Raw genomic sequence first — 26551 nt, forward strand, 5'->3', positions numbered from 1 at the left:
CCAGGAATCCTCTGGTGTGTCCTCGGGGATGGGGATAGGTGCAGTCATATCCGAGAAATGGGCATTTACAAATACTAGAAAGAGCTGGATAGATGGAAAGGACTCTCTGCTCCGATGGCAGGGCAAGTCGGCAGTGCAGAGAGATGCAGAGCATAGTTTTGAAGTAACTGCAATCTCCCTGAAAGGATTGTAATATTTTTAATAACGAATGCCATCAGGCCGTCATTGCCCCACCCTGCAGTTGGGAAACATTTAGGGGTGGCACAATCATTAGCACTGCTGCCTCACAGCGCCAGGGACCCGGGTTCGATTCCGACCTCGGGTGACTGTGTGGAGTCTGCACGTTCTCCCCGTGTGTGCGTGGGTTTCCTCCGGGTGCTCCGGTTTCCTCCCACAGTCCAAAGATGTGCGGATTAGGTGGATTGGGTGTGCTAAATTGCCCCTTAGGGTGGGATTGCAGGAATAGGGTGGGGATTGGGCTTAGGTTGGATGGTCTTTCGAAGGGTCGGTGCAGATCTGACAGGCTGAAATGCACTGAAGGGATTTGATGATCTACGAAATCCTTCGGCAAAAGGCAACAACGCTGCACCCATCGGTTACCCCTCAGCAATCTGAGCACCTTTTATGGACTGGAGTCTCTTCTCTTCATTTAACTTTATGTCCAACTGGCGTAACTGTTGCAGGAAACCCCAGTTGGGTGAAACAGGTCTGTATAAAATGAGCCGGTTTACTGCATCGAGCAGGCGCCGGTTGTGATAAATCATAAGATAGGCCAGTACCAGCGAGGCTGAACGGCTCATGCCAAGAATGCAGTGCACCAGTAACTTTGCTGCAAGAGAAAGATAATAATAATAATGGCTGTGAGTTTGGATTCTACAACTACAGACAATCAGACTACAGGCAATCAGACTATAGGCAATCAGCCTACAGACAATCAGACTACAGGCAATCAGCCACAGACAGCCTACAGGCAATCAGACTACAGGCAATCAGTCTGCAGGCAATCAGCCTACAGACAATCAGCCTACAGGCAATCAGCCACAGACAGCCTACAGGCAATCAGACTACAGGCAATCAGTCTGCAGGCAATCAGCCTACAGACAATCAGCCTACAGGCAATCCGCCTACAGGCAATCCGCCTACAGGCAATCAGCCTAGAGAAAGATAATAATAATAATGGCTGTGAGTTTGGATTCTACAACTACAGACAATCAGACTACAGGCAATCAGACTATAGGCAATCAGCCTACAGACAATCAGACTACAGGCAATCAGCCACAGACAGCCTACAGGCAATCAGACTACAGGCAATCAGTCTGCAGGCAATCAGCCTACAGACAATCAGCCTACAGGCAATCAGCCACAGACAGCCTACAGGCAATCAGACTACAGGCAATCAGTCTGCAGGCAATCAGCCTACAGACAATCAGCCTACAGGCAATCCGCCTACAGGCAATCCGCCTACAGGCAATCAGCCTACAGGCAATCAGCCTACAAGAAATCAGCCTACAGGTAATCAGACTTTAGGCAATCAGCCTACAGGCAATCAGACTACAGGCAATCAGCCTACAGGCAATCAGCCTACAGACAATCAGCCTACAGGCAATCAGACTACAGGCAATCAGTCTGCAGGCAATCAGCCTACAGACAATCAGCCTACAGGCAATCCGCCTACAGGCAATCAGCCTACAGGCAATCAGCCTACAAGCAATCAGCCTACAGGTAATCAGACATTAGGCAATCAGCCTACAAGCAATCAGACTACAGGCAATCAGCCTACAGGCAATCAGCCTACAGGAAATCAGCCTACAGGCAATCAGACTACAGGCAATCAGACTACAAGCAAGCAGACTACAGGCAATCAGGCTGCAGGCAATCAGCCTACAGGAAATCAGCCTGCAGGCAGTCAGACTACAGGCAATCAGACTACAAGCAATCAGACTACAGGCAAGCACACTATAGACAATCAGACTACAAGCAAGCAGACAACAGGCAGCCTACAGGCAATCGGCCTACTAGCAATAAGACTACAGGAAATCAGCCTACAGGCAATAAGACCAGGAAATCAGACTATAAACAATCAGACTACAGGCAATCAGACTACAGGCAATCAGACTATAAGCAATCAGACTACAGGCAATCAGACTGCAGGCAATCAGACTACAGGCAACCATACTACAGACCATCAGAATCAAGTCACATAAATATTGCATTCTAAATGAGATGAATGAGAGGTGATCTTCTAGAAACATGCAAGATCCTGGAGGATTTGATAGGTTGGTCACCAGGAGGATGTTTCCTCTTGTGCGAGCGACCAGAACCAGGCGATACAGTTTGACCCAGAGGGCCGTCGTCTGAGACGGAGATGAGGAGACAATTTTTCTCTCAGAGGATCATTAGTCTGTGGAGTTCTGTTCCCCAGAGGGCAGTGGAGGCTGGCTCATTGAATTGATTTAAGGCTGAGTTAGATATTTAATAGCCAAGGGAGTCGAGGGGTATGGGGGGAACCGACAAGAAAATCATAGAATCATAGAGATATTGACCAGAATAACTAGCAGACATCAACATTAACCTGGAATTTTCTGGTTTGTGCTAATTCAACTCCCTCAACAGCCAATGGATATTAGAGGTTGTCATAATTCCTTGTGACTGACCTTTAAAAAGGCTGCTGATTGTGGAATAATATTGAGATACCCAACCCGATGCCAAGTTATGTTAGGATATCGGGCGAAAATCCAAACAATTTTTCAATTTGTAAAACTGCGAGGAAAGGATATTTCACCCCAAGAGTGATGACTCTGACCAATAGGTATTGAAACAAACTTTAATTTAAACACAGAATTAACCGCATTAACATCAAAAAAATAGATTTACAATGATCAGTTAAGCAGTTCATAAATAAAAGGAAAAAAAATCTTTAACCTGCTATCTGCACCTCCAACTAATTCCAATTAAGCAACCCAGTACAGTTCAAATGCCACTTATGAATAAAGTGAACAAAACTGGTTCCTTGTTTATCTGTGCAGATCTTTAAGGAGAGAGACCCTTTACAGGAACAATGTGAAAATCCTTCTGCCTTGTCAAACTCTTCTGCTCAACCTAACAACATTTGGCAAAAATGTAAACTACAGACAGGCCTGGCTCCTCCCATTAATTACACCATCTGTATCCCACAAAGATGTTCCATCACCTGCTTCCTAGGATTAAATCTAATCCCTCATAAATGATCTACTCGCCAGGGAATCTCCAGCAATCAAAATACCATCCCATTAGCCATCTCTCTGTAAACAAGTAAATGGTTGAAATCAACAGATACACCAACTTTTACGACTCCTTAATTACAGATTTAGTAGACACTCTGCCTGTAGGTATTTTAAAACATTATTGACTCAAATATAAAATAGAATCTGTAGCACTTTATTACATTTATCACAATAGGAAAGAACTAACCGCACTAAGAAAATCCCAATGGGGTATGAACCTAGCACAGCACTCCATTAGTACAAGGTGCTGGACAATATGGTCTCTGCAGGACATTTGTTTGAATGTGTGGGCCCTTTTCTTTATTTTGTACATGGCTGTCAAGCACAGTAACTCATGTGCAGCCAGAGCAACAACTTTCCGACTGCTGGGTGCATATTAACGGTAATGTTTTCGGGCCGAGCCTGGAATTCTGTGATTACAATATAGAGCATTTAAAACTTGTCCACATCCCTGTTTTCCCAGCATACTTATTGGAATTGTTTAATCGATTTATGCTTTTAATCTGTAGCATGTGTGAGCACTGTCTATGCACACAAGGGTAAACTTTGTGATACCCTGGCTGCAGGTGGAGTCTTGGAGTTCATCAACTGAATAAGGGATAATTGCAGGCCTTAAAATACTGCTACCCATGTTGTCACTGGTTATTGATCAGCTGCACAACAGTCATCTCCCCTCGAGCTCAGCTTCTCTTCCCCAACTAGCTGAACAACTAGCCTTTGATTGACACCTTCCTCTGACATCAGAGGCTTCACAAGGAGATGTAGGTTGTCTCCGCGTCTCTTTGCTAATCCACAATGTGCCAATGGACCCCACCACATGACTGTGCCAAAAAGGTCAACGTTTATATTTTATAAACTATGGCATACATTTGCTGATTGGGTGTTTCCATATAATAAAGAGATTTACCAACAGCAGACCATCGAAATACGAGTGTGAAAACATGCCTTACCATCTGGAGCACTCAGTGTTTGATGAATCTGTTCAGCAGCAGAGTAGAAATATACACTCAGGTCAAATTCTGGGGAATCGTCAGCCGCTATGCCGTAGTAATGTATTTTCTTGCCGTAGAAGATTTGATCTCCCACACTACCCCATTTGGAATGTGCAGCATTTAACACATGAGTGATCCCCATCTTCTTTAATTATTTTTTGTCATGGGCTATCACCCTACAACGAGAACAGAATGATCATGTCAGACAACACTGTGATGTTGTGCAATTTACTGTAAGATCAGGAAAGCCTGTGGCACTGTCTCTGGTGTGCACTGGGCAGCTCAGTCAGCGGTACTGCCGGAGGGTTCAGTATACGGCCCCTTGCTTTCTGTGGGAGAGATATATCAATGTCGGATTGGAGTGGGTATGGTGAGAGGTTTTCAGACTCTGCAAAATGATGATTAGAAAGAGGAAAGCTGTAGGCTGCAGGAAGATATCAATGGACTAGTCAGCTGGGTGGAACAGTGGCAAATGGAGCTTAACCTGGAGAGCTGTGAGATGATTAATTTTGGGAAATCTAGCCAGGAGAAGGAGTACACAACGAATAACAGTATACCAAGAAAAGTAGAAGAAAATAAATACCTTGGGCTGCATGTCCACATATTCCTGAAGGTGGCAGGGCAGTGTGGTCAAGGAGGAACATAGGACACTAGTCCATTATTAACCGAGGTATTGAGATAAGAGCAGGGATGGTGGTGGGTTATGCTGGAACTGTATCACTAATAAGGTCACAGCTGGGGTCCAGTGTGCAGTCCTGGTCAGTGCACTATAGAGTTCATAGAATTTACAGTGCAGAAGGAGGCCATTCGGCCCATCGAGTCTGCACCGGCTCTTGGAAAGAGCACCCTACCCAAGGTCAACATACCCACCCTATCCCCATAACCCAGTAACCCCACCCAACACAAAGGGCAATTTTGGACACTAAGGTCAATTTATCATGGCCAATCCACCTAACCTGCACATCTTTGGACTGTGGGAGGAAACCGGAGCACCCGGAGGAAACCCACGCACACACGGGGAGGATGTGCAGACTCCGCACAGACAGTGACCCAAGCTGGAATCGAACCTGGGACCCTGGAGCTGTGAAGCCATTGTGCTATCCACAATGCTACCGTGCTGCCCTATAGGTGTGATGGCACTTGAGAGAGTACAGAGGAGATCTTCAAAGATGTTGCCTGGACTGGAGAATTTTAGTTTAGATGAAAGATTGGATAGGCTGGGGTTATTTTGTTTAGAACAGAGGAGACTTAATTGAAATTAAGACTTAATAAAATGATGTAGGGCTTTGAGAGAGACAGTGAATAGAAAGGCCCAGATTCCCTTAGTAGAAGGGTCTGTAATGGGACATACACTTAGGGTAAGTTGTAGGAGACTTTAAAGGGCTTTCAAAGGGAAGTCTTTCCAGCCAGAGGTATGTGGGGCTCGACAATTCACTGCCTGAAATGGTGGTGGAGACAGAAACCCTTAACATTTAAAAAGTACTTGGATATGCACTTGAAGGACTGTGACCTTTGAACAAATGGACCAAGAGGTGGAAAGTGGGATTTTGTCAGCTGGCATGAATTGCTTCTGGTTCTGTACATTTCTACAATTGAGAGGAATTGGGCTCAGTTCTTGTTTCCTATTTTATCACCAGTGGAAAATATTCGATGAGATCAGGGTTGGCAGTGATGCCTCACTCAATCAAACAGTTGACAAACATTCACTGTCCGACCTCATATACAAGATATTGGTGAGTCACTGCCTGTCGAACCTCCAGATAAGATGGTGACAAACGGAGCAAAAATTTTATTGTCAGCAACAAATGTGCAGGTTTACATTTCAAGTTTCTTGTTGATACAGAAAATAGAAGCCTCCATTTGAATCTTAACTGAATAACTACAAGATATTGTGTATACGGGAGTGGATTGAAACGAAAATCGCTTATTGTCAAAAGTTGGCTTCAAATGGAGTTACTGTGAAAAGCCCCTAGTCGCCACATTCCGGCGCCTGTTCGGGGAGGCTGGTACGGGAATTGAACCCGCGCTGCTGGCCTGCCTTGGTCTGCTTTAAAAGCCGGCGATCTAGCCCTGTGCTGAACCAGCCCCGTTGACACTGGGGCTGGCGTAGTTATGAGAATTGAGCTGTGGATGATTGAGGGTGATTCACTGATCGAGCAATTTTGAGTGTTCTGGCACCTTGAGCTTGGTCAGCTATCATTGAATTGAATGGTGGAACACGCTCAAGGTGTTGATGGGCCACCTCCAGCCACTACCTTTCTGATCCAGGAGTTACGGGCTCGGGGGGCGGCCCGGGGGGGGGGGGGGGGGGGGGGGGGGGGGGGGGTGGTAGGAGAGGGCTGCAGTATGAGTACAATGCCTGCTTTGATAGATTTAGTGACCGTCATTGGGACAGCAGTGATGATTCTCATCTAAGTAAGAAGTCTTACAACACCAGGTTAAAGTCCAACAGCTTTGTTTCAAACACTAGCTTTCGGAGCACAGCTCCTTCCTCGGGTGAATGTAAGGCTTCTCACTGTGCTCACCCCCAGTCCAACGCCGGCATCGCCACACCATGGTTTTCATCTAGGCCACGAGAGTGATTCTTACCAATAAAACATTCATCAGAAACCTCACTCTCCTCACAAGGAAAAGGTCGTCATGCTCGCACCCTCCCCCCACCAATTCCGATAAATTACGAGACCAAATAATCACATATTTCACCCCCTGCCACCACCGCTGATCGACAAGCTACCAGTCATCATTTGTGTGAACTGTGGGACATTTAGAACTCCTTGATTTGTTCTTCAAATTATCCATTGTTTAATCTACATGGAACTACCACCGAGTATTTCCTTCTATAGTAAACAGTTTTCAATAATACAGTAACGCTGATTCAATTTGTACTGATTTTTAGTGCCAATGTATTTGCTGAAATAAATCTGTACTGGGTGACTTTCTCCGCGTGTTGTTTGTACTATTTCTGCAGCTTCTGTAAGCATACTTACAAATCTCCAATGTATAGGTTGGGCCACACTGGGTTCTGCTACTTTCCAAGATTCTCTCCAGCTCTATAACAGAAGGTGTTGTTGAATCACAGATTGTGTTACCAATGGAGGGATTAAGACTGTCTCCGGATAGAGATTCTGCTGCTGACATGGCCCTCTGTTTTTCCGGGAATATTGCTTTTCAAGGCTCGTCGGTGATACTTCCCCAACATTCGCTGTTTAAATGTTTATTACCGTGAGTGTGACGATGCCGATCTCCCTTTGACATTTGCAAACAGCTGTCATTCTCTGCTCCATATTATGCTGCCACTTGCCAATTTAGCACAGACTCCATTTTCTGCAGCACATCATTTACAGTTCCTCTTTTAACACAAAGCATACCACAGGAGACTTCAGTAAATTCAGAATTGCGGAATGAAAGAGTGCCACAGTTGTCGGTTGCAAAAGAGAAGTTGCAAGGGCAGTTTGACCAGTTGACAATGGGAAGGGCGGTGGGTCAGCTACGGCGGGCATGGGGGGGGGGGGGCTGTATGGGAGGGGGGGGGGGAGGGGGGGGGGGGCGGGGGGGGGGGGCAGGGTGGATATGGGTCAGTTTTTAGATGGGTTGGACTTCCTGGATCTCACTGCTGTGAAAGTCTTGGCAAAAGGTATTGGCGAGAAGGTTTTAGGGGTCTGTACCAGAGGTGGTCTCGGAGGATCGAACGGGGTTTGTGAAGGGGAGGCGCCTAGTAACATTAGGAGGTTGTTAAATGTAATTATGACCCCATCGGGTGGGTGGGGGGGGGGGGGGGGGGGGGGGGGGGGGGGGGGGGGGAGTGTGCCGGAGGTGATTGTGTCAATGGACACAGAGAAGGCCTTTGACTGGATAGAAGATGAACACACTGCCAAGATCTATGTTCCCTTTGTGTTTCAGTCCCTCCCAATTTCCTCCCCAAGGCCTTTTTCCGGATGGTATATGCGTTAATCTCGGAATTTGTGTGGTTGGGGAAGGTGCCGAGGGGGGAAGAGGGCTCAGTTGCGGAGGCAGAGGCGGGACGGAGAGCTGGTGCGCCCGAATTTGTTGCATTACTATTGGGCAGCGAATGTGGAGAAGGTGAGATGATGGTGGGGGGAGGGTGAGGGAGGGGGCGGGAGCAGATTGGGTCAGGTTAGAGGAGGGGTCTTGCAAGGGGACGAGCCTGAGGGCTCGAGTGACGGCCCTGCTGCCGTCGCCACGAGGAGTCCGGTGGTGGAGTCATCTATAAAAATTGTAACCAGCTGAGGAGACACTTTAAACTGGGCCACGTGACTCCACTGCGTGGGAATCATAAGTTTTATAATAATAATCTTTATTGGTGTCACAAGTAACCTTACATTAACACTGCAATGATGTTACTGTGAAAAGCCCCTAGTCGCCACACTCCGGCGCCTGTTCAGGTACACAGAGGGAGAATTCAGAATGCCCAATTCACCTAATAGCTCGTCTTTCGGGACTTGTGGGAGGAAACCGGAGCGCCCGGAGGAAACCCACGCAGACACGGGGAGAATGTGCAGACTCCACACAGACAGTGACCCAGCGGGGAATCGAACCTGGGACCCTGGTGCTGTGAAACAACAGTGCTAACCATTATGCTACCGTGCCGTTTCTGCCAGGGGGTTGGATGGGATGTATAGGAGATGGAGGGAGGAGGGGTTAGTGCGTGTCAGGGACATGTTTGCAGAGGGGAGGTTTTCTGGGCCAGAGGAACTGTGGGAGAGGTTTGAGCTTTTTTAAAATTAATTTACGGGACGTGGGCATCGCTGGTTAGGCCAGCATTTATTACCCATCCCTAGTTACCCCTCAGGAGGTGCTGGTGAGCTGCCTTCTTGAACCGCTGTAATCCTTGAGGTGTAAGTACACCCACTGTGCTGTTAGGGAGGGAGTTCCAGGATTTTGTCTCAGCAACAGTGAAGGAACGGCAATAAAGTTCCAAGTCAGGATGGTGAGTGACTTGGAGGGGAACCTCCAGGTGGTGGGGTTCCCAGGTATCTGCTGCTCTTGTCCTTCTGGATGGTAGTGGTCGTGGGTTTGGAAGGTGTTTAATTTATTGAACATCTTGAATTCAGACTCAGTGACACTATCAAAGTCATAAACTGCATTTAAGTCTGGTTCCTGACAAGTAACTGGCTTCCTATCCCCAATTACCTTGATTGTTAATTGTCTAACAGAAATTCAAACTGAACTTTTTTTTTAAATGACTAGCTCGAAGCGTCACGGCCATTAGCCCGCTATACAAAATCCTGAAAAATATAATACTACTATCAAAGGGCGAAATTCTCCGACCCCCAGCAGGGTCGGAGAATCGCCTGGGGCCGCCGAAAATCCCGCCCCCGCCGTGGCAGAGATTCTCCGCCACCCGGGAAGTGGCGGGTGGCGGGAATCTCGCCACTCCGATCGGAGAGGCCCCTGCGGAGATTCCCCGGCCCGGATGGGCCGAAGTCCCGCCGCTGGGAGGCCTCTCCCGCCGCCGAGGTTTAAACCTCCTCTGGAGCGGCGGGATCAGCGGCGCGAGCGGGCCCCCGGGGTCCTGGGGGGGCGGGGGGCAATCGAACCCCGGGGGGTGCCCCCACGGTGGCCTGGCCCGCGATCGGGGCCCCCCCGCTCAGACTCCGGGCCAGTGCCCTGGGTGCACTATTTCTCCTCCGCGGCCGCCACGGTCTTCGCAATGGCGGAAGCGGAAGAGAACCCCACATCGCGCATGCGCCGGTGGTGACGTCAGCGGCCAGCTCCAACCCGCGCATGCGCGGCTGACGTCACGACGCTGACAGCTCCAACCCGCGCATGCGCGATGGCCGTCTTTCCCCTCAGCCGCCCCGCAAGACGTGGCGGCTTGATCTTGCGGGGAGGTGGAGGGGAAATAGTGCGTCCGATTGAGACTCCGGCCCGACGATCGGTGGGCACCGTTCGCAGGCCTGTCCCCTCCCGAGCACAGTCGTGGTTCTCATTCCCCACCAGGCCCCCTGCAAGCCCCAAACGGACATCTCATGGAGTTTTCACGACGGCAGCGACCAGGTGTGGTTGCCGCCATCGTGAACCGGTCGCAAACGGCAGGCCGCTCGGCCCATCCGGGTCGGAGAATCGCCGGTCGCCGTGAAAAACGTCGAGCAGCGATTCTTCCGAGCGGGGGGTGGGAGAATCGCGGGGGGCGCGAGGGGGGCGTGAAATTAGTCGGGGGGCCCTCCCGCGATTCTCCCACACAGCGTGGGGAGCGGAGAATCGTGCCCTTAGTGTCTGTCTGCTCAAGCTCCTGTGAAGCACCTTTCCAATGTTAAAAGTGATCTAGAAATACAAGTTGTAGCTGTTTTGAAATATTAATGAGCAGTTTTAAGAGTGAATTAGACGGTGGACCGTTAGTTAGTTTTGGTCAAGGCTGTCAATTTCCGTATTAATTAATCTATGTGCGTGCATAGATATAAAACGTAACTGTTTTTGACACAGCTCTTTGGTCAGAGCATCAATAAAATAACTTGCTTATGTTTACGTTAGTTTGAAAGCATTTGAAAGACCCAGATCATTATCTTTCCTGAGCCTTGCATTCACCAAAGAAAACAAATTGGATTCAGAGAGTCTTCAATTCTAGAACTCTGTGCCCTGGATTCATCGCTTCCATTTTTCTAGGAATGATCTCTGAAATACCAATGACCAATCGGGAGGTGCCTTTCCCAAATATCACTCAGTCCTGAAAGTGACGTCGCCATTAGGTTATCTGAGGTTATGATCACCTATTTCACTGATAAAGTCAATTTGTGTCCTTGGGGTGACATGGGAGAAGGGGGGTGGTGGTATTTATTGCCCATCACTGGTTGCCCTGAGAAACAGGTCCTGGGTCTGTTGTTTGAAGGACTCCTCTCCATTACGCTGATGGTGATAGGCATGGAATTCCAGGATCCGGAATCCAGGAGAAATGAAGGGACAGCAAGTTAGGTCCAAGTTAGAATCCGTGGCATTGTTACTTCCGTCCCTTCTGATGATAAGATTCCAGTGGGATGAGATCCTGTTGAAGTGTATGATTTAAGATTGCATGGTGCTGTGTAATACCTTATTGCAACCTATTGCATTGCATCACATTGTGTTCATGGATACGGTATGGATATTGTAAGGGCAGCACGGTAGCACAGTGGGTAGCACTGTTGCTTCACAGCGCCAGGGTCCCAGCTTCAATTTCCGGCTTGGGCCACTGTCTGTGCAGAGTCTGCTCTTTCTCCCCATGTCTGTGTGGGTTTGCTCCGGGTGCTCCGGTTTCCTCCCACAAGTCCCGAAAGATGTGCTTTTAGGTGAATTGGACATTCTGAATTCTCCCTCTGTGTACCCGAACAGGCGCCGGAGTGTGGCGACTAGGGGCTTTTCACAGCAACTTCATTGCAGTAAACCTACTTGTGACAATAAAGATTATTATTATCATGTGAACACCAGGTAATGTTTGATTGAAGATTTTTTTTAATTGTCAGTGGACACTTAGAATATGTTCATGAATTACTTTTGCACAAAGCTTTCTAATGTAAAGTTTTCAGTTAAATGATTTGGTGTGATGACTGGACTTTAACAGGTTATTTAAAAGTTTAGAATGTGCTAAGTGGGTATGAATGGAGAAAGATTGCAGACCTCTGGTGCAGAGGGATCTGGGTGTCGCAATACATGAATCACAAAAAGTTGGCATGCAGGCACAGCAAGTGATTGGAAAGACAAATGGAATGTTGTTGTTTATTGCAGGGGGAATGAAATGTAAAAGTAGGGAGGTCTTACTCCAATTATATGGACGTTGTTAAGACCACATCTGGAGTTCTGTTTGCAGTTTTGGTGTCCTTACTTAAGAAAGGAGAAAGTTACATTAGAAGCAGTTGATTGAGTGCAGCACGGTGGCACAGTGGGTTGGCCCTGCAGCTTCACGGAGCCGAGTTCCCAGGTGCGATCCCAGCTCTGGGTCACTGTCCGTGTGGAGTTTGAACATTCTCCCCATGTTTGTGTGGGTTTCGCCCCCACAACCCAAAAATGTGCAGGCTAGGTGGATTGGCCATGCTAAATTGCCCCTTAATTGGAAAATGAATTGGATACTCTAAATTTATAAAATAAATAAATAAATATATTTTTTTTAAAGCAGTTGATTGAAGGCTCACTTAACTGAACCCTGGGATGAAGGGGTTATCTTATGAGGAAAGGTTAGGCAGGTTGTATCCTTACGCATTAGTGCTTAGAATCCCTATAGTACAGAAGGAGGCTATTCGGCCCATCAAGACTGCACCGACCCTTCAAAAGACCACCCTACTGAGGCCCTATCCCCGTAACCCCACCTAAGGGCAATTCAGCCTGGCCAATCCATCTAACCTGCACATCTTTGGACTGTGGGAGGAAACCGGAGCACCCGGAGGAAACCCACGCAGACGCAGGGAGAAAGTGCAAACTCCACACAGACAGTCACCTGAGGTCGGAATCGAACCTGGGTCTCTGCTGCTGTGAGGCAGCAGTGCTAACCCACTGGAGAATGAGAAGTGATCTTTATGGAACACTGTAAGATCCTGAGAGGAATTGGCAGGGTGGATGATGAGAGGATTCCCCCCCCCCCCCCCCCACGAGCGAAACTAGAACTAGGGGACACCCCTTGAACATTAAGACTCTCCTATTTCAGAGGGAGATGGGGAGAATCTTTCGCTCTCAAGAGGGTCATTAGTCTGTGGGCTTCTCTTCTTCAGGGAGCAGTAGAGGCAGAGCCATTGAATACTTTCAAGACTGAGTTAGGTAGATTCTTGGTTGACAAGCAAGTGGAAAAAGTTCGGCAAGAAAGTGGGGTTGAGGCCATAATCACATCAAAGAGGATTAGGAGGCTGAATGGCCTACTCTTGCTCCTAATTGGTTTGTATGTATGAGCTATTTTAGAGAAAAAAGCTAGGTCTGATTAACCTAATTGAACGCTGTGTGTTAATTTAATATCATTCTGGGCTTTAAGGTATATATTGTTTAAAAACATATTTCCTGGTGACTTAAAGACTGGAAGTAAACATATCTTGAGACTGGGTTTGTCATCTGTCTCCCTCTACGTTCTTGTCACCGATAAGACACAGAAAATGAAATGTAACTTCACTGGACAGAGATCATGTGATTAGAGACAGGGTTCACTGCAAGGCTGGATCACATGAGACTGAGTCATGACGAGGGGTGGGGTGGGCTCACTCACCCGTCATTTTCTTGAATTGGGAAGTGCCAGATGCCCAAAGCAATGACAGCAATTAGATAATTTGGCGGTGTTCGGGAAATGTTTTCCTTCATTATTTATTTAATATACAATGTGCATTTTAATGAAACCTGATTGGAATGAGATATGGAGATTGCAGACTCCAGGCACAAGCTGCAGGTGTATGAATTAATGATCGCGTATCTGCACAAAATGAGTTAATGAATGCATCGTTGGGTTATGTTGAATGAACATTCAGTGTCTCGAAAGAGATGCTGGATGTATTGCACCTGGATTTTGCTTTGGTCTTCACTGCAGAGGATACAAGTGACATCGCAGAAGTAGCTGTAAATCAGGAATTGGAAGGGAAGGAGGAACTCAGGAAAATTGCAATCACCAGGGAAGTGGTACTGAGTGAATTACTGGAGCTGTGAAACTGACAAATTCCTGGGTCCTGATGGACTTCATCCTGGGCCTTAAAGAAGTGGCTAGTGAGGTAGTTGACGCGTCGGTTTTAATTTTCATAGCTTTCCTGGATTAAGAGGTGCCTTCAGATTGGAAAATAGCAAATGAAATGAAAAATGAAATGAAAATGAAACTCTATTATTCAAAAAGGAAGGGAGCCCGAAGGTGGGAAACTGCAGGCTTAACATCTGTCACAGGGAAAATGTTGGAAGGTGTTATTAAAGATGTTATAGCAGGGCACTTCGGAAAATTCAAGGTAATCAGGCAGAGTCAACATGGTTTTGAAATCAGGTTTGACCAATTTATCGGAGTTTTTTGAAGAATCGCATGTGCTGTGGGTAGAGGGGATCCAATGGAATGGGAATTAACAATGCTCGGAATAACTGTTCTGTAATTCAGCCTTGCTCAGCCAGTCTCCAACGTATCAAGAACCAATGTGTTCCACAGAGCGTTAATCAACTCATTGGTCACTCATGTCTGTAGATTCGTGGGCCTTCCTACTCATTGTTTGATCCAGAAAGACAATCCCTCTCCACCCCAAAGATCGAGCAAAATAACATGGATGCTTGGACACGAGTATTGAGCCTCTAATTTTATTTTTGTGTGTTACTAAATGGGCCTGTTGGTACGACAATCCCCTCTGACAGCACTGCAGTGAAAGCACTACCTTCTGAAACAATGGATGGATCACTGACACATATAAACCATCCCAACGAGGACTGGAACTTGAAACCCCCGAACAAACCTCAGGCCTGCAATTGTTTGAAGGTTATTTTGGGTAACAGAGCGAAATAGACCAGTATCGCTCAGACTTTAAAATATTCCTTTGTGCTCTTGTTAGCTGGTGATTCACTATTTTCCCATTGCTGCTCTCTCGATTCATCAGGAAGCTGGGCCATTGCTAAACCATAGGTCCCATTCAGCTGACTTCCTCTTTGTGATTGGCTGTTCCAAAAAGATGTTCACTCCTTCAGTTCTGTCCACTTTTTTCCCCCCTTTATTCTTTCACGAGAGGTGGGCGTTACTGGCAAGGCCAACGTTTGTTGCCCATCCCTAATTGCCCTCGAATTGAGTAGCCACAGAGTCAGCCACATTGCTGTTGGTCTGGAGTCACCTGTAGGCCAGAGCAGGTAAGGGCGGCAGATTTCCTTCCCTAAAGGACATTAATGAACCAGATGGATTTTCATGACAATCGATGACGGTTGCCATGGCCACCATGGTTGCCATGAGACTAGCTTTCAGTTCCAGTTTCATTAATTGAACTTAAATCCATCAGGGCTGCAGGGATTTGAACCCATGTCCCCAGACCATCAGCCTGGGCCTCGGGATGACTAGACCAATGGCGTTTCCACTACTCCACCATTTTCCCCTTCATTTTAGTGAGCTGGCAAAACTCTTCCCCAATGAGATCTTTGTTTGTGTTTGTATTCACAACCCTTGGGTTAGGAATCAAGCATTCTGCCTGACTTCTCTGAGTGATGAGCGTCTTTCCAGAGCAGTAGTACTTCCCTCCTCCTTGGCTGCCGCAGTGGCACAGTGGCTAGCACTGCTGCCTCATGGCGCCGAGGACCCAGGTTCAATCCCGGCCTTGGGTCACTGTCTGCGTGGAGTTTGCACATTCTCCCCGTGTCTGCGTAGGTCTCACCCCCACAACCCAAAGATATGCAGGGTAGGTAAATTGCCCCTTAAGTGGCAGAAAAAGTGGAAGAGGACAGCACGGTAGCATTGTGGATAGCACAATGGCTTCACAGCTCCAGGGTCCCAGGTTCGATTCCGGCTTGGGTCACTGTCTGTGCGGAGCCTGCACATCCTCCCCGTGTGTGCGTGGGTTTCCTCCGGGTGCTCCGGTTTCCTCCCACAGTCCAAAGATGTGCAGGTTAGGTGGATTGGCCATGATAAATTGCCCTTAGTGTCCAAAATTGCCCTTAGTGTTGGGTGGGGTTACTGGGTTATGGGGATGGGGTGGAGGTGTTGACCTTGGGTAGTGTGCTCTTTCCAAGAGCCGGTGCAGACTCGGTGGGCCGAATGGCCTCCTTCTGCACTGTAAAAAAAATTCTATGAAAAAGAACTGGGTACTTTGACAAATGTTTGAAAAAGTTTTTTAAAAGAGTATTTTCCCCCCTCCTCTTTCTCAATACTGGTGCATGGATGCTGGCAAACTTTCTAGTCTTGGTATTCTTCCTGGCTGCCACTTAGGGGCTAAATTGTCACTTACTTTCCAAAGGTTAGGTGGGTTTACGGGGATAGAGCGGAGGGGTGGGTCTAGGCTAGATCTCTTTTGGATGATTGGTGCAGACTCAGTGGGCCGAATGGCCCCCTTCTGCACTGGAGGGATTCTGTGATTCTGGATGGAGGAGTTGAAGAAGGGGGTGGTGGGGGGAGGATTAGGGGGTGATATATATATAAACGTTTGGATTGGGGGGGGGGGGGTCATTAGTTTTGCAGGATGGGGTTCCAGTTGGATCCCCACCAGTAGGCAGCAGCTCACTTCTGCCAATAAGGGACATTCTTGACGGTGCTAGAGTAGGGTCAACTTTAAAATGGACAGAATTCCCCCTCCCCCTCAAATTAAAGAGGAGCAGGCCTCAGCCATGGCCTAAAAAGGTAAAGGTATCCAACCTCTTGGGAGAGAAAAGAGCCCACAACATGCTTAGAAGAGGCTTCACTGACAATGGATTACTTTTGAAGTGGATTCACTGCTGTACGTGGATGAAGAGGACAATCAATTTGCACAAAGCAGGACTCCAGATGAAGCAATTCGGTAAACAAGTAGAAAATCTGTTTCCCTATGTGTTCCCGGTCGAGGATTAAATGTTGGCCACCAGTGGCACTCCCTTACTCTTCTTCGAACAGGGCTATGGGATCTTTAATGTCCATCTGAGAAAAGAAATTGAACCCCAATTTAATGTATTGTGCAAAAAAAAAAGCACGTCAAACATTGCAGCGCTCCATCAGTGTCGTACTGAAGTGTTAGCCTTGGTACGTGCTCATGTCTTTAGAATGAAGGTTGAACCCTCAGCCTTCCAGGTCAAAAGTGAGTCTTAAAAAAAAGCCTTCATTAAAAAGAAATGGTCGTGGGGCGGCATGGTGGTTAGCACTGCTGCTTCATGGAGCCGAGGACCCGGGTTCGATCCTGGCCCCAGGTCACTGTCAGTGTGGAGTTTACACGTTCTTCCCGTGTCTGCGTGGGTTGCGCCCCCCCCCCCACGACCCAAAGATGCGCAGGCTAGGTGGATTGGCCACTCTAAATTGCCCCTTAATTGGGGAAAAAAATAATAATTGAGTACTCTAAATTTATTTAATAAAATAAAAAGCAGTGGTCTTAACTGTTTGTGTCAACATGTGATAACAAACCATCGCGAGTTTGCATCACTAAGTTACAGACATAAAACATTCACCAAATGAGGCAGCTTCATAATTATAAATGACAATGTCCCAAATGGAATATGACGGTTCATGTGATAAGCTGAATATTTATTCATCTTTTTTTGAGAGGCTGTACAAATGTACTGATTATATTTAAATAGAATATTAAACAATCTGAGCTGGCGACAGGAGGCTTGTGTGGTTACTAAGCTGTGGCTATGGTAATGTGCTGATCACTGATGCGGGTCATTTTGTATCTTGCTGCTAAGATAGTGACGTTTTTTTCTGTCAAAACATTTAGAAATCAGATCAAAGTTAATTTCGACTGAAATCAAAATTGAAGTGAACCTCTATCTCTGGCAGTGAGGAGGGTTATCACACAGCTGTAATCGCAGTGGTACACAGAATGCTGGAAGGGTCAACGCTAGCGATGCTGGGTACAGCCACTGTTGAGCATTGTCAAAATCAGGCTCAATAGAGGGAGAACATCATACGATCCTTTCCTCTTGTAATTTTATGTCAAAGTTCCGTAACTGCCTTAAAAATCCTCGATTAGGAAAAATACGACGGTGAGAGGCGACTGTCTTAAGTGCATTGAGCAGAGAAAGGTGATGGTAAGTCATCAGGTAGGCCAACACTAAGGAGACTGATCTGCTGTATCCGAACGTGCAGTGGACAAAGACCTTCCCTGAGAAGGGGTGAAAGAACAAAACACACAATATTTAACCATCTGGACATTTCCATTGTACCACCTTTGGTCATCTGTAACATTGTTCTTACAATAAGACAGCTCAAAGCCCCCTGGTCATGAGACACTGAGATGCTCGCCAGAGGCACTACTGAGAAATGACAACAAATGAAATATGCCACATTATTTCACTTTTTGATTTACCCCATAAAATACAATGTATAAGTTCCCGTAAATCATGTGACACTGAGGTGTCTGAGCATTAAACAATTCCTGTGAGATTGAACTTCAGAGTGTCCCCCCCAGTGGAATAGCTTGAGTATTTGACTGTAGATGTCAAGGAGGGCCCAGGTTTTATTGCCAGTCTGGGCTGAGATAGATCACACAGCCAGGGCAGCAGAATGGGTGGCGTCAATTGTGGTGATCTTTGTGAGGTTGACTTCAGGATGCGTAGTTTTCAGAAAGACACTTGAAGCTCTTTTCATGAACTAAACTAACTTTACTTACACTACTTGATTTAGAAAAAAAAAGAACAAAGAACAGTACAGCACAGGAACAGGCCCTTCGGCACTCCAAGCCTGCACCGATCATGTGTCCTATCTCGACCAACTTATTTGACACTTATTCCTATAGTAAAAATAGATTAACAACACTCACTAATGCTATCTCTATATTCTAACTATAACTAAATTCTATCTTTTCTAGCTTTACAAGGAACTTTATTCTAGTCTCCTCTACCTCTACTCCACTCTCTCCCAGAAGCCTAAGAGTCAGTGTCTTTTATAGTACTGTCCCATAGCTCCATCTAGTGGCTAGCTTTAACATAACATTAACTCTTCACATGTTGTATATCTTTTTATATAAATTTAGAGTAAACAATTCATTTTTTCCAATTAAGGGGCAATTTAGTGTGGCCAATCCACCTAGCCTGCACATCTTTTGGGTTGTGGGGGCGAAACCCATGCAAACTCGGGGAGCATGTGTAAACTCCACACGGACAGTGACCCAGAGCCGGGATCGAACCCGGGACCTCGGCGCCGTGAGGCAACAGGGCTAACCCACTACGCCACCCTGCTGCCCTAACACATGTTGTATGTTTGTATAACGTCACATCAATAAGCGGTGGCAGGCATGATCACCTGATCTTGCCAATTGGGACCACAGGGCAGGGTCAGGTTTAGCCTTGCTGTCCCACCTCCTGCTCAACAGCTTGTCCATAAATAATGGCCACAGGGACAACGTACCAGTGAGCAACTGGTACCTGAGGGACTATTGCAGCCAGAGGTAAAAACCTTCGGGATATAAGGAATTGAGTGGAGGAAAGATAATCAGGATCTGAGGTCTGTGAAGTCCTGCAAATGTTGCTCCAGTGCTCCCTCTGCTGGTGATTAAAAAACACATTTCAATTACTTTTCACCAGCATCTCAAGTGTATCCACATACAGTTTGAAAACTTTGGCCTAGAAAATCAATGATTGTTCGTGATGTACGAGTGTGTCAGAACGGCCATATCTGGGCCAGCATCCATTTATGTCAAGTCCTGACACAGCGTTGAATTTTCTCAACGCCTTTGTGAGATGGGGCCCGGGTCCTCAGCGCTGTGAGGCAGCAGTGCTAACCACTGCGCCACCGTGCCGCCCGTTGTCAAGCTTCAATAAGGAACTCTTCCACCTAGGCTGATTTGCATGTAATTGCATCAAAAAATGTCACCTCAAAGTATCCATGAGGTGCACAGGAAATCTGAGCTGAACATAACGCATGTTTAGAACGCATGATTCAGCTCGGAGAAATGGCGAGCGATTGGTGGGGCGGGGGGGGGGGGGGGGGGGTGGAAATGGACAGTGTGTCAAATTGTCTTCAATGTATTCATGCACAGTCTCCTTCACAAAGCAAGTGTGAATGACAGAACTGGAGTCCAAATTTGTTATTCAACAATCTGACGCAAAAATAGGGTAGAATTGAAAAAAGTGAGTTACTCAGAAGGAAACGAACTCATCATCAATCTGAATGCTCCCGTTTCTCAATGCAGTACTAGAATCTATTTCGCACAGATCTTGAACATTTTGGGGAATTGTCCCATCTGTGGTTGTGTTTTTACAATGTGACCGCTCGGTCTAAAATTAATTTTTCTTCTTATAGCCAAGACATATTTTGCATTGCAAATTAATCATGAGCACTGAGCTTCACTAACCAAGGGGCAAGTTGTCAATTAGGCTTTCCGTTTGCATTAATAATTAGTGTGATTCAGGCACATTTAGGTTGGAGCTGAATTTCTGCCTCTATACAAGAGAGGTGTTTCATGATAAATCCATCCATATCTTTCCTGTTATAGTTGAACGTTCCACCATGAAACTGAATGTACTGATCGTGCCGGCAGTATCAATACTCTGCCGTTTGCATCTTAACCAATAACAATTCTTACCCATCCATCTCCCCTACAAGGCCTCCCAGTCTGGCAACACCTCAGTTTTAAAAGTTTCATCCTGCTTTTCAAATCCACCCTTGGCCTCGTCCCCTCCCCAACTCCGAAATCTCTGAAAGAGACTCCCTAAAACCTCTCCACCTCCGAAACTCTCTCCATTAAGACATTTGTTAAAACTTACCTCTTTGACCTCTTGTAATGTGACACAAATTCTGCCTGATATTGCTCCTGTGAAGGGCCTTGCGATGTTTTACATTGTGAAAGGGGTTGTAAAAATGTAAGTTGTTATGGTCAGACAATTAAAAACAAGATGGGTTTAATGTTTTTGCTTAGGCCCTGATAAAACGCAAACAAAGATTCGACTTCGGAGCAGGAATAGGACATTCGACCCCTCGAGTCTGATCTGATTGTGGCCGCAACTCCCCATTCTGCCTATCCCCAACAACCTTTGACACCCCTGTTAGTCAAGAATTTAGCTGAAGGCTGAATGGGAGGGGGAACTAGGGGAGCAGATAGAGGATGGGACTTGGGCGGATGCCTTGGAGAGGGTTAACTCTTCCTCTTCATGTGCAAGGCAATCCAAGTCTCATCCAATTTAAGGTGCTGCATCGGGCCCATATGTCTGTGACTCGGATGAGTAGGTTCTTTGGGGGTGAGGACAGGTGCACCAGGTGTTCGGGGAGTCCAGCGAACCACGCCCATATGTTCTGGGCATGCCCGGCACTGGAGGAATTCTGGAAGGGGGTGGCGGGGACGGTGTCGAGGGTGGTTGGATCCAGGGTCAAACCAGGTTGAGGACTCGCGATTTTTGGAGTTGCGGTGGAGCCGGGAGTGCAGGAGGCGAAAGAGGCCGGTGTCCTGGCCTTTGCGTCCCTAGTAGCCCGACGAAGGATCTTGCTACAGTGGAAGGATGTGAGGCCCCCAAGTGTGGAGACCTGGATCAGTGACATGGCGGGATTTATAAAATTGGAGAGGGTCAAATTGGCCCTGAGAGGATCAGTACAAGGGTTTTATAAACGGTGGCAGCCTTTTCTGGACTTTCTGGCTCAAAGATAAGTATCTTGGTCAATAGCAGGAAGCAGCCCCTGGGGTTGGGGGGAGGGGTTCTTTATTTTTTCTATTTTTTCTATGGTTATTTAACTTAATATTGTGTTAATTCAATTTGTTGTTAATATGTTTTGTTGTTCATTGAGGTTGGGCGAATGTTTATGACTGTTATTGTTATTGTTGGTATTTTATTGCTGTTCGTTGTTGTTATATAAATAAATAAAAATTTCAATAAAAATTATTTTTAAAAAAAAGAATCTACCTCCGCCGTAGAAATATTCAATGACCCTGAGGCATCTGCTCTCTGGGGCTGGGGGTTCCACAGACTCGTTACCCTCTGAGAGAAGAAAAGTTCTCCTCATCTCCATCTATACTGGGAAACCCCTTATTCGTAAACTGTGTCCCCGAGTTCTAGTCTCTCCCACAAGGGGAAACATCCTCTCAGCATCCCACCCTGTCAAGTCCCCTCAGGATCTTATATGTTTCAATAAGATCCCCTCTCAACCTTCTCAACTCCAATAGATACAGGCCCAACCCGTCCAACCTTTCCTCACTGGCTTATCCCCTCATCCTTGGAATCACTTTGGTGAATCTGCCCTCAACTACTTCCAAGTTAAAACATCCAACTTCCCACAAATTTAAAAATGTTAAACCCAATCAATTCTCGCATTGATCATTGTGTCAAAAAGTTTCACGGGTTACCCAAAGTTCAATAATTTCATAGGGTGTGATTTTCCACCCCCCCCCCCCCCCCCCCAGCCTGTTTTCTGGCAGCAGAGGCCGCTTGCCATTGGCCACTGTCAACGACATCTTGCATGGTTCGCCTGCCCAATGACCGGGGAACCCTTCGGCGGGGCTGGGAGATCCCACCAATGGGAAGGGCCAAACAATTCAGCCCATAGAATTATCGACTAGTGTAAGGTCCCTTCCTGTTGCTTCCCTTGTTTCCCATTTCCTTTATTTTGTGGTTACCATTTTGACCCATGGATATTTCATGGACATACACCTTTGAGTCGAGCAGAGGCAGTGAGGAACTCAAAAGTTGCAAAATGGTCCAACGTGCTAGCCTTTGGATGGCACAACGCAGACTTTTTGGCACCCGAGAGATCGGAGGGATGAGGTTCGATTGGTTGGCTGGCGGCCAATGAATTAACAAGAGGCCGAATTCTGCCTGGCAACAGGTGATGATTGGGTCCCACCTGACTGGGATGGTTTTCAGAGAACCAAGGAATGGACAGTCAGGTCCTGGATGCTCAGAGGGGAAAAGAAGCTGCTCTTTCTCTCTCTATCTTTCTCCAGAATAGCTGCACAGCTGCTGTATTTCTGATCCTGCAGAGAACCTGTATAAATCTACAGTGAAAACCATTACAGACTGAAATCAGAGATGTCAAACTGAAAGTCTAGACTGAAGGAAGGTGTGCTGGAAGGCAATAATCTGAAACAAAAACTCTTAACCTTTTACTTTCAGCATTATTTTTACACCCCTTTTCCCCCCCTCTGTTTCTGTTTGTCTGTCTTGTTTGAGTGAGCAGAGAGTGCGAGTTAAAGAGGGGGGTTTGGAATTAGATAACCAGTTGTAGTTGCTACATATTTAATTATAGCCATTGTTATTAATAAAAATTAATAGTGTTTAAATTTACAAACCTGGTGACTGTAATCATTGGGCAGCCAAGGGACAAAAACATCAGGTGTTTTCTGAGAATTATTTGTTAATTTCAATTATGTTATGGCTCCAGGTCAAGTGGGGCTGGAATTATCTGTGCACTAGCCCAGGGTGCCGTAACACTAGTACAGACCAGCATGAGGACATTCGGCCCATCGGGTCTGCATTGGCTCTTTCAAAAAGCAATCCAGTTAGCCTCATGACCCCAATCATTCCCTCATATCCATCCAACTACATCTGCAGATATTTATCCAACTCCCTACTGTAGGCAAATATTGAATCTCTGCTCTATCAGGTCATGCCAATTCCAAATCCTAACCACTCATTGCGTGAAAAAGATTGCCTCATATCACCTCAGGTTCTGTTGGAAATTGCCATAAATCTTGGTTCTTTGGTCAAGCAACATTTCAGACAGTGGAGTCAGATTCTCTATATTTACTCTTCTGAACCCTTCTCGGTTTTAAACATCCTGCCTATTTATCCCCAGTTGTCAGGCAGTTCAATTCTTGTAATTAGCTCGAATCCACCTTTAGATATCTTGAATTGCTGCAGCGATAAGCTAAACCTTGCTGCATTGTTGATTAATTTACTCTGTGTCGGCAGAGGTCATTGTTCAGACGGAGCAGTTCTGTGCGATAGATTTGTACGCATCAGAGAGTGTCTTCGTTATTTGGACTGACAACTAGTTAAATAACAACAAGCCTACATTTGAGACAATGAAAGTCTGTTTCTTTTAAAGGTTGTCCCCCCCCTAACCACCCTGTACCCATCCACCCCACACCCACCACCTCCAATTGAGATTTAATGGCATTTCTTTGGGGAAAAAGAGGTGCGGTAAAGAAACAAAGAGACAGACAGAAACAATGGGAAATGATTGTGAAACATGTTGGATTTTAAGTTCTGGAATTCAGCAAGTTGGTAAATTAGTTGTCTCTTTTTACTTTGATGAAACCCAGAGGGTTGCCTGATTTTTTCTTTTCTTTCTGGCGAATTGTAAGGCGGAAGTCTGAAACTTGACGTTGTTGGGTCACGGGCATAGCCAAGGTCAATCCCCGATACATAAAGACTGGGTAAACCCGGAGGGGTTTGTGAACTCTCTCGTGTGCAAATCCAAACGGAATAACTGAATGTTCACCAGGAGCTGGAGTCCGGACTGATTCCCAATCCTGACTAAAGTTGGTAAAACCGAATGGAGAGCCCCCTGATGGATGTACCAGCTCAGCGCTGACTGATTCAGGCAGTTATTACCCGAGCTATGCAGATCGAGGACTAAACGTAGGGCCTCTCCAGTTTGGATAGCTCAGTTAATAATGACCTCAATCAGCTGAGTTACTGGAAGAACATTATGCTCATCACGTGCTCTCTTTTGTAATGCAATTGCGAATCAAGACAACTTATCAGATTATTTGAAATATTAGAATGGTTGCTCACCTCCCAGCATATCCAGGGCTCGATATATATATTCACTCGCAGAGTTGAAGTGGGCAGCAATGTCAAAGTTTGGTAAATCCTGAGCTGCTATACCATAATAATCCACACTGCACCCATAGAAATCTTGGCACCCACTGGAAGCCATCAGTTTGTGTGCAGCATTTAACACATGAGTTATCCCCAACTTCCACAGGCGGAATCTGTCATGGGCCACTGTCCTAATGAAGCAAGATACATCAGGAAATATTTTACAAGCATACAATTGTGTTTACAATGCGACTTGGGTATTGTTACTTGTACCTCTGATGAAGCGTTGTGCTTCTCAAGGTGAGGGAAGCTGACGATGAAGATGGCTCACGATTCCACTTTTGGGCACAATAGTGTCAGCGTTAAGTTCCCCATCAGGAACGACTTGCCCTGAAGCAAGTTAATGTTCCCTTTCCTCTCACCAGTCCAAGGTTACAGGGGTGAGGGTTTTTCTGAGGGTGCAGAGGAGATTCACCAGAGTGGATGCCGGGCGGGGTGAGAGATTTTGGCGACAGGGTCGGATTGGAGAAGGTGGGAACTTTCTCCGAAGAGATTGAAGAGAGATTTAGTAGCGGCGTACAAGATTGTGACAGATTTGGATAAGGTCGCCAAGGAAAGACTTTTTCCCATCAGCTGATGATGCAAGGACGAGGGGGGGGGGGGGGGGGGCACAGGTTTAAGGGTTTAGAGTGAGAGATACAGGTCTGTGGGGTTGGGGGGGGGGGAGTTGCGGATGTGAGAAAGAACAGTTTTACTCACTGGGTGCAATAGTCTGGAACATGCTGCCCACGAGCAGCAACAATGGGCGGGATTGTCTGTTTTGCAAAATGATTTGAAAAGGAAATTGGATGAAGGCTCGAAGGGGAAAAGGTTGCATGACAGGAAGAGATAGAGTGGGGGGGGACAGGACTGCCTGGATTGCTCTATAGCAGAATCAGCAGAGACACAATGGCCAAGTGGCCTCCTTCTCTGCTGTAAATGACCATATGATTTTCCGGGTGGAATTTTCTGTCCCTCCCCCACAGCAGTGGTGTCCCGCCATTGGGAACTGATGGGATCTTCCAGCACTTCTGATGTCTATGGAGTTTTGCTTTGTTTGCCTGTCCCGGGGTGGGGAGGGTGTCATATTTTGCAGTGTCTCTGTAAGGAATATCAATTTGTACTAAATTCTCCAGTGGCTTAATGCAAGGAGCCCACAGCGCTGAGGGACTATGTTAAAATGATCAATCCCTCATTACAACTTCTGACTTGTATCAAGCCAGGTCTTGGAGCTGAAACAACTGGCCCAGCTAATTCTGCTGCCTGGCACACAATTCAAAGTGTTTAGTGTAATGTTTCAGATCTCTATAACCCATGACACTGCTACTTTGTTGAAACATAAGTTTGCAGGTTGTGGTTCATTGGGTAAGCAGCAAGCCAGGCACTTCACATCTGTTGTTTTATTTATTGTTACTTCCGCACCCTGGTGTTCCCTTACTCACTTTGACATACATTGATTGCAAGGGATACACAAGTAATTACTCGCGCGAACCTCAGGGAATCGCTCATCTGCTTATCTCTCAAACTCCGAGTTAAGAATTCCTGCAATGTAACTCCGCCAAGATGCCCATTTCAGTGTAACCCGGCACTGTGGGTGTACCTATGTCACGTGGACTGCAGCGGTTCAGGAAGGCAGCTCGCTGTCACCTTCTCGAGGGCAATTAGGAATGGACAATAAATGCTGACCCCACCAGCGACCCCCACAATTTGAAAAAAAAAAAGCCATTCAGGTAATGTTGAGAATCAGCCAAAAATGATTCCTTCGGTTAAGGGCTGGTTTAGCACACTGGGCTAAATCGCTGGCGATGAAAGCAGACCAAGGCAGGCCAGCAGCACGGTTCAATTCCCGTACCAGCCTCCCCGAACAGGCGCCGGAATGTGGCGACTAGGGGCTTTTCACAGTCACTTCATTTGAAGCCTATTTGTGACAATAAGCGATTTTCACTTTCATTTCATCCTCAGCTCAGCATTTTGCTC

At 46.6% G+C, this 26551-nt stretch overlaps 1 protein-coding gene across 1 annotated transcript in view; it reads right to left on the bottom strand.

Annotated features, from left to right (window-relative positions):
• Positions 1–483: 483 nt before the first annotated feature.
• Positions 484–26551, bottom strand: part of LOC119956235 (dual specificity phosphatase 29-like) — a 28920-nt gene continuing 2852 nt past the window's right edge. Inside the window, 5 exon segments of the mRNA XM_038783270.1 lie at positions 484–829; positions 4214–4431; positions 7243–7280; positions 17753–17946; positions 24509–24726. Coding sequence (XP_038639198.1) covers positions 597–829; positions 4214–4431; positions 7243–7280; positions 17753–17946; positions 24509–24726 — 901 coding nt within the window. The 3' untranslated portion in view covers positions 484–596.

Source organism: Scyliorhinus canicula, chromosome 22 (genome assembly GCF_902713615.1).
Source record: "Scyliorhinus canicula chromosome 22, sScyCan1.1, whole genome shotgun sequence".
Taxonomy (NCBI): domain Eukaryota; kingdom Metazoa; phylum Chordata; class Chondrichthyes; order Carcharhiniformes; family Scyliorhinidae; genus Scyliorhinus; species Scyliorhinus canicula.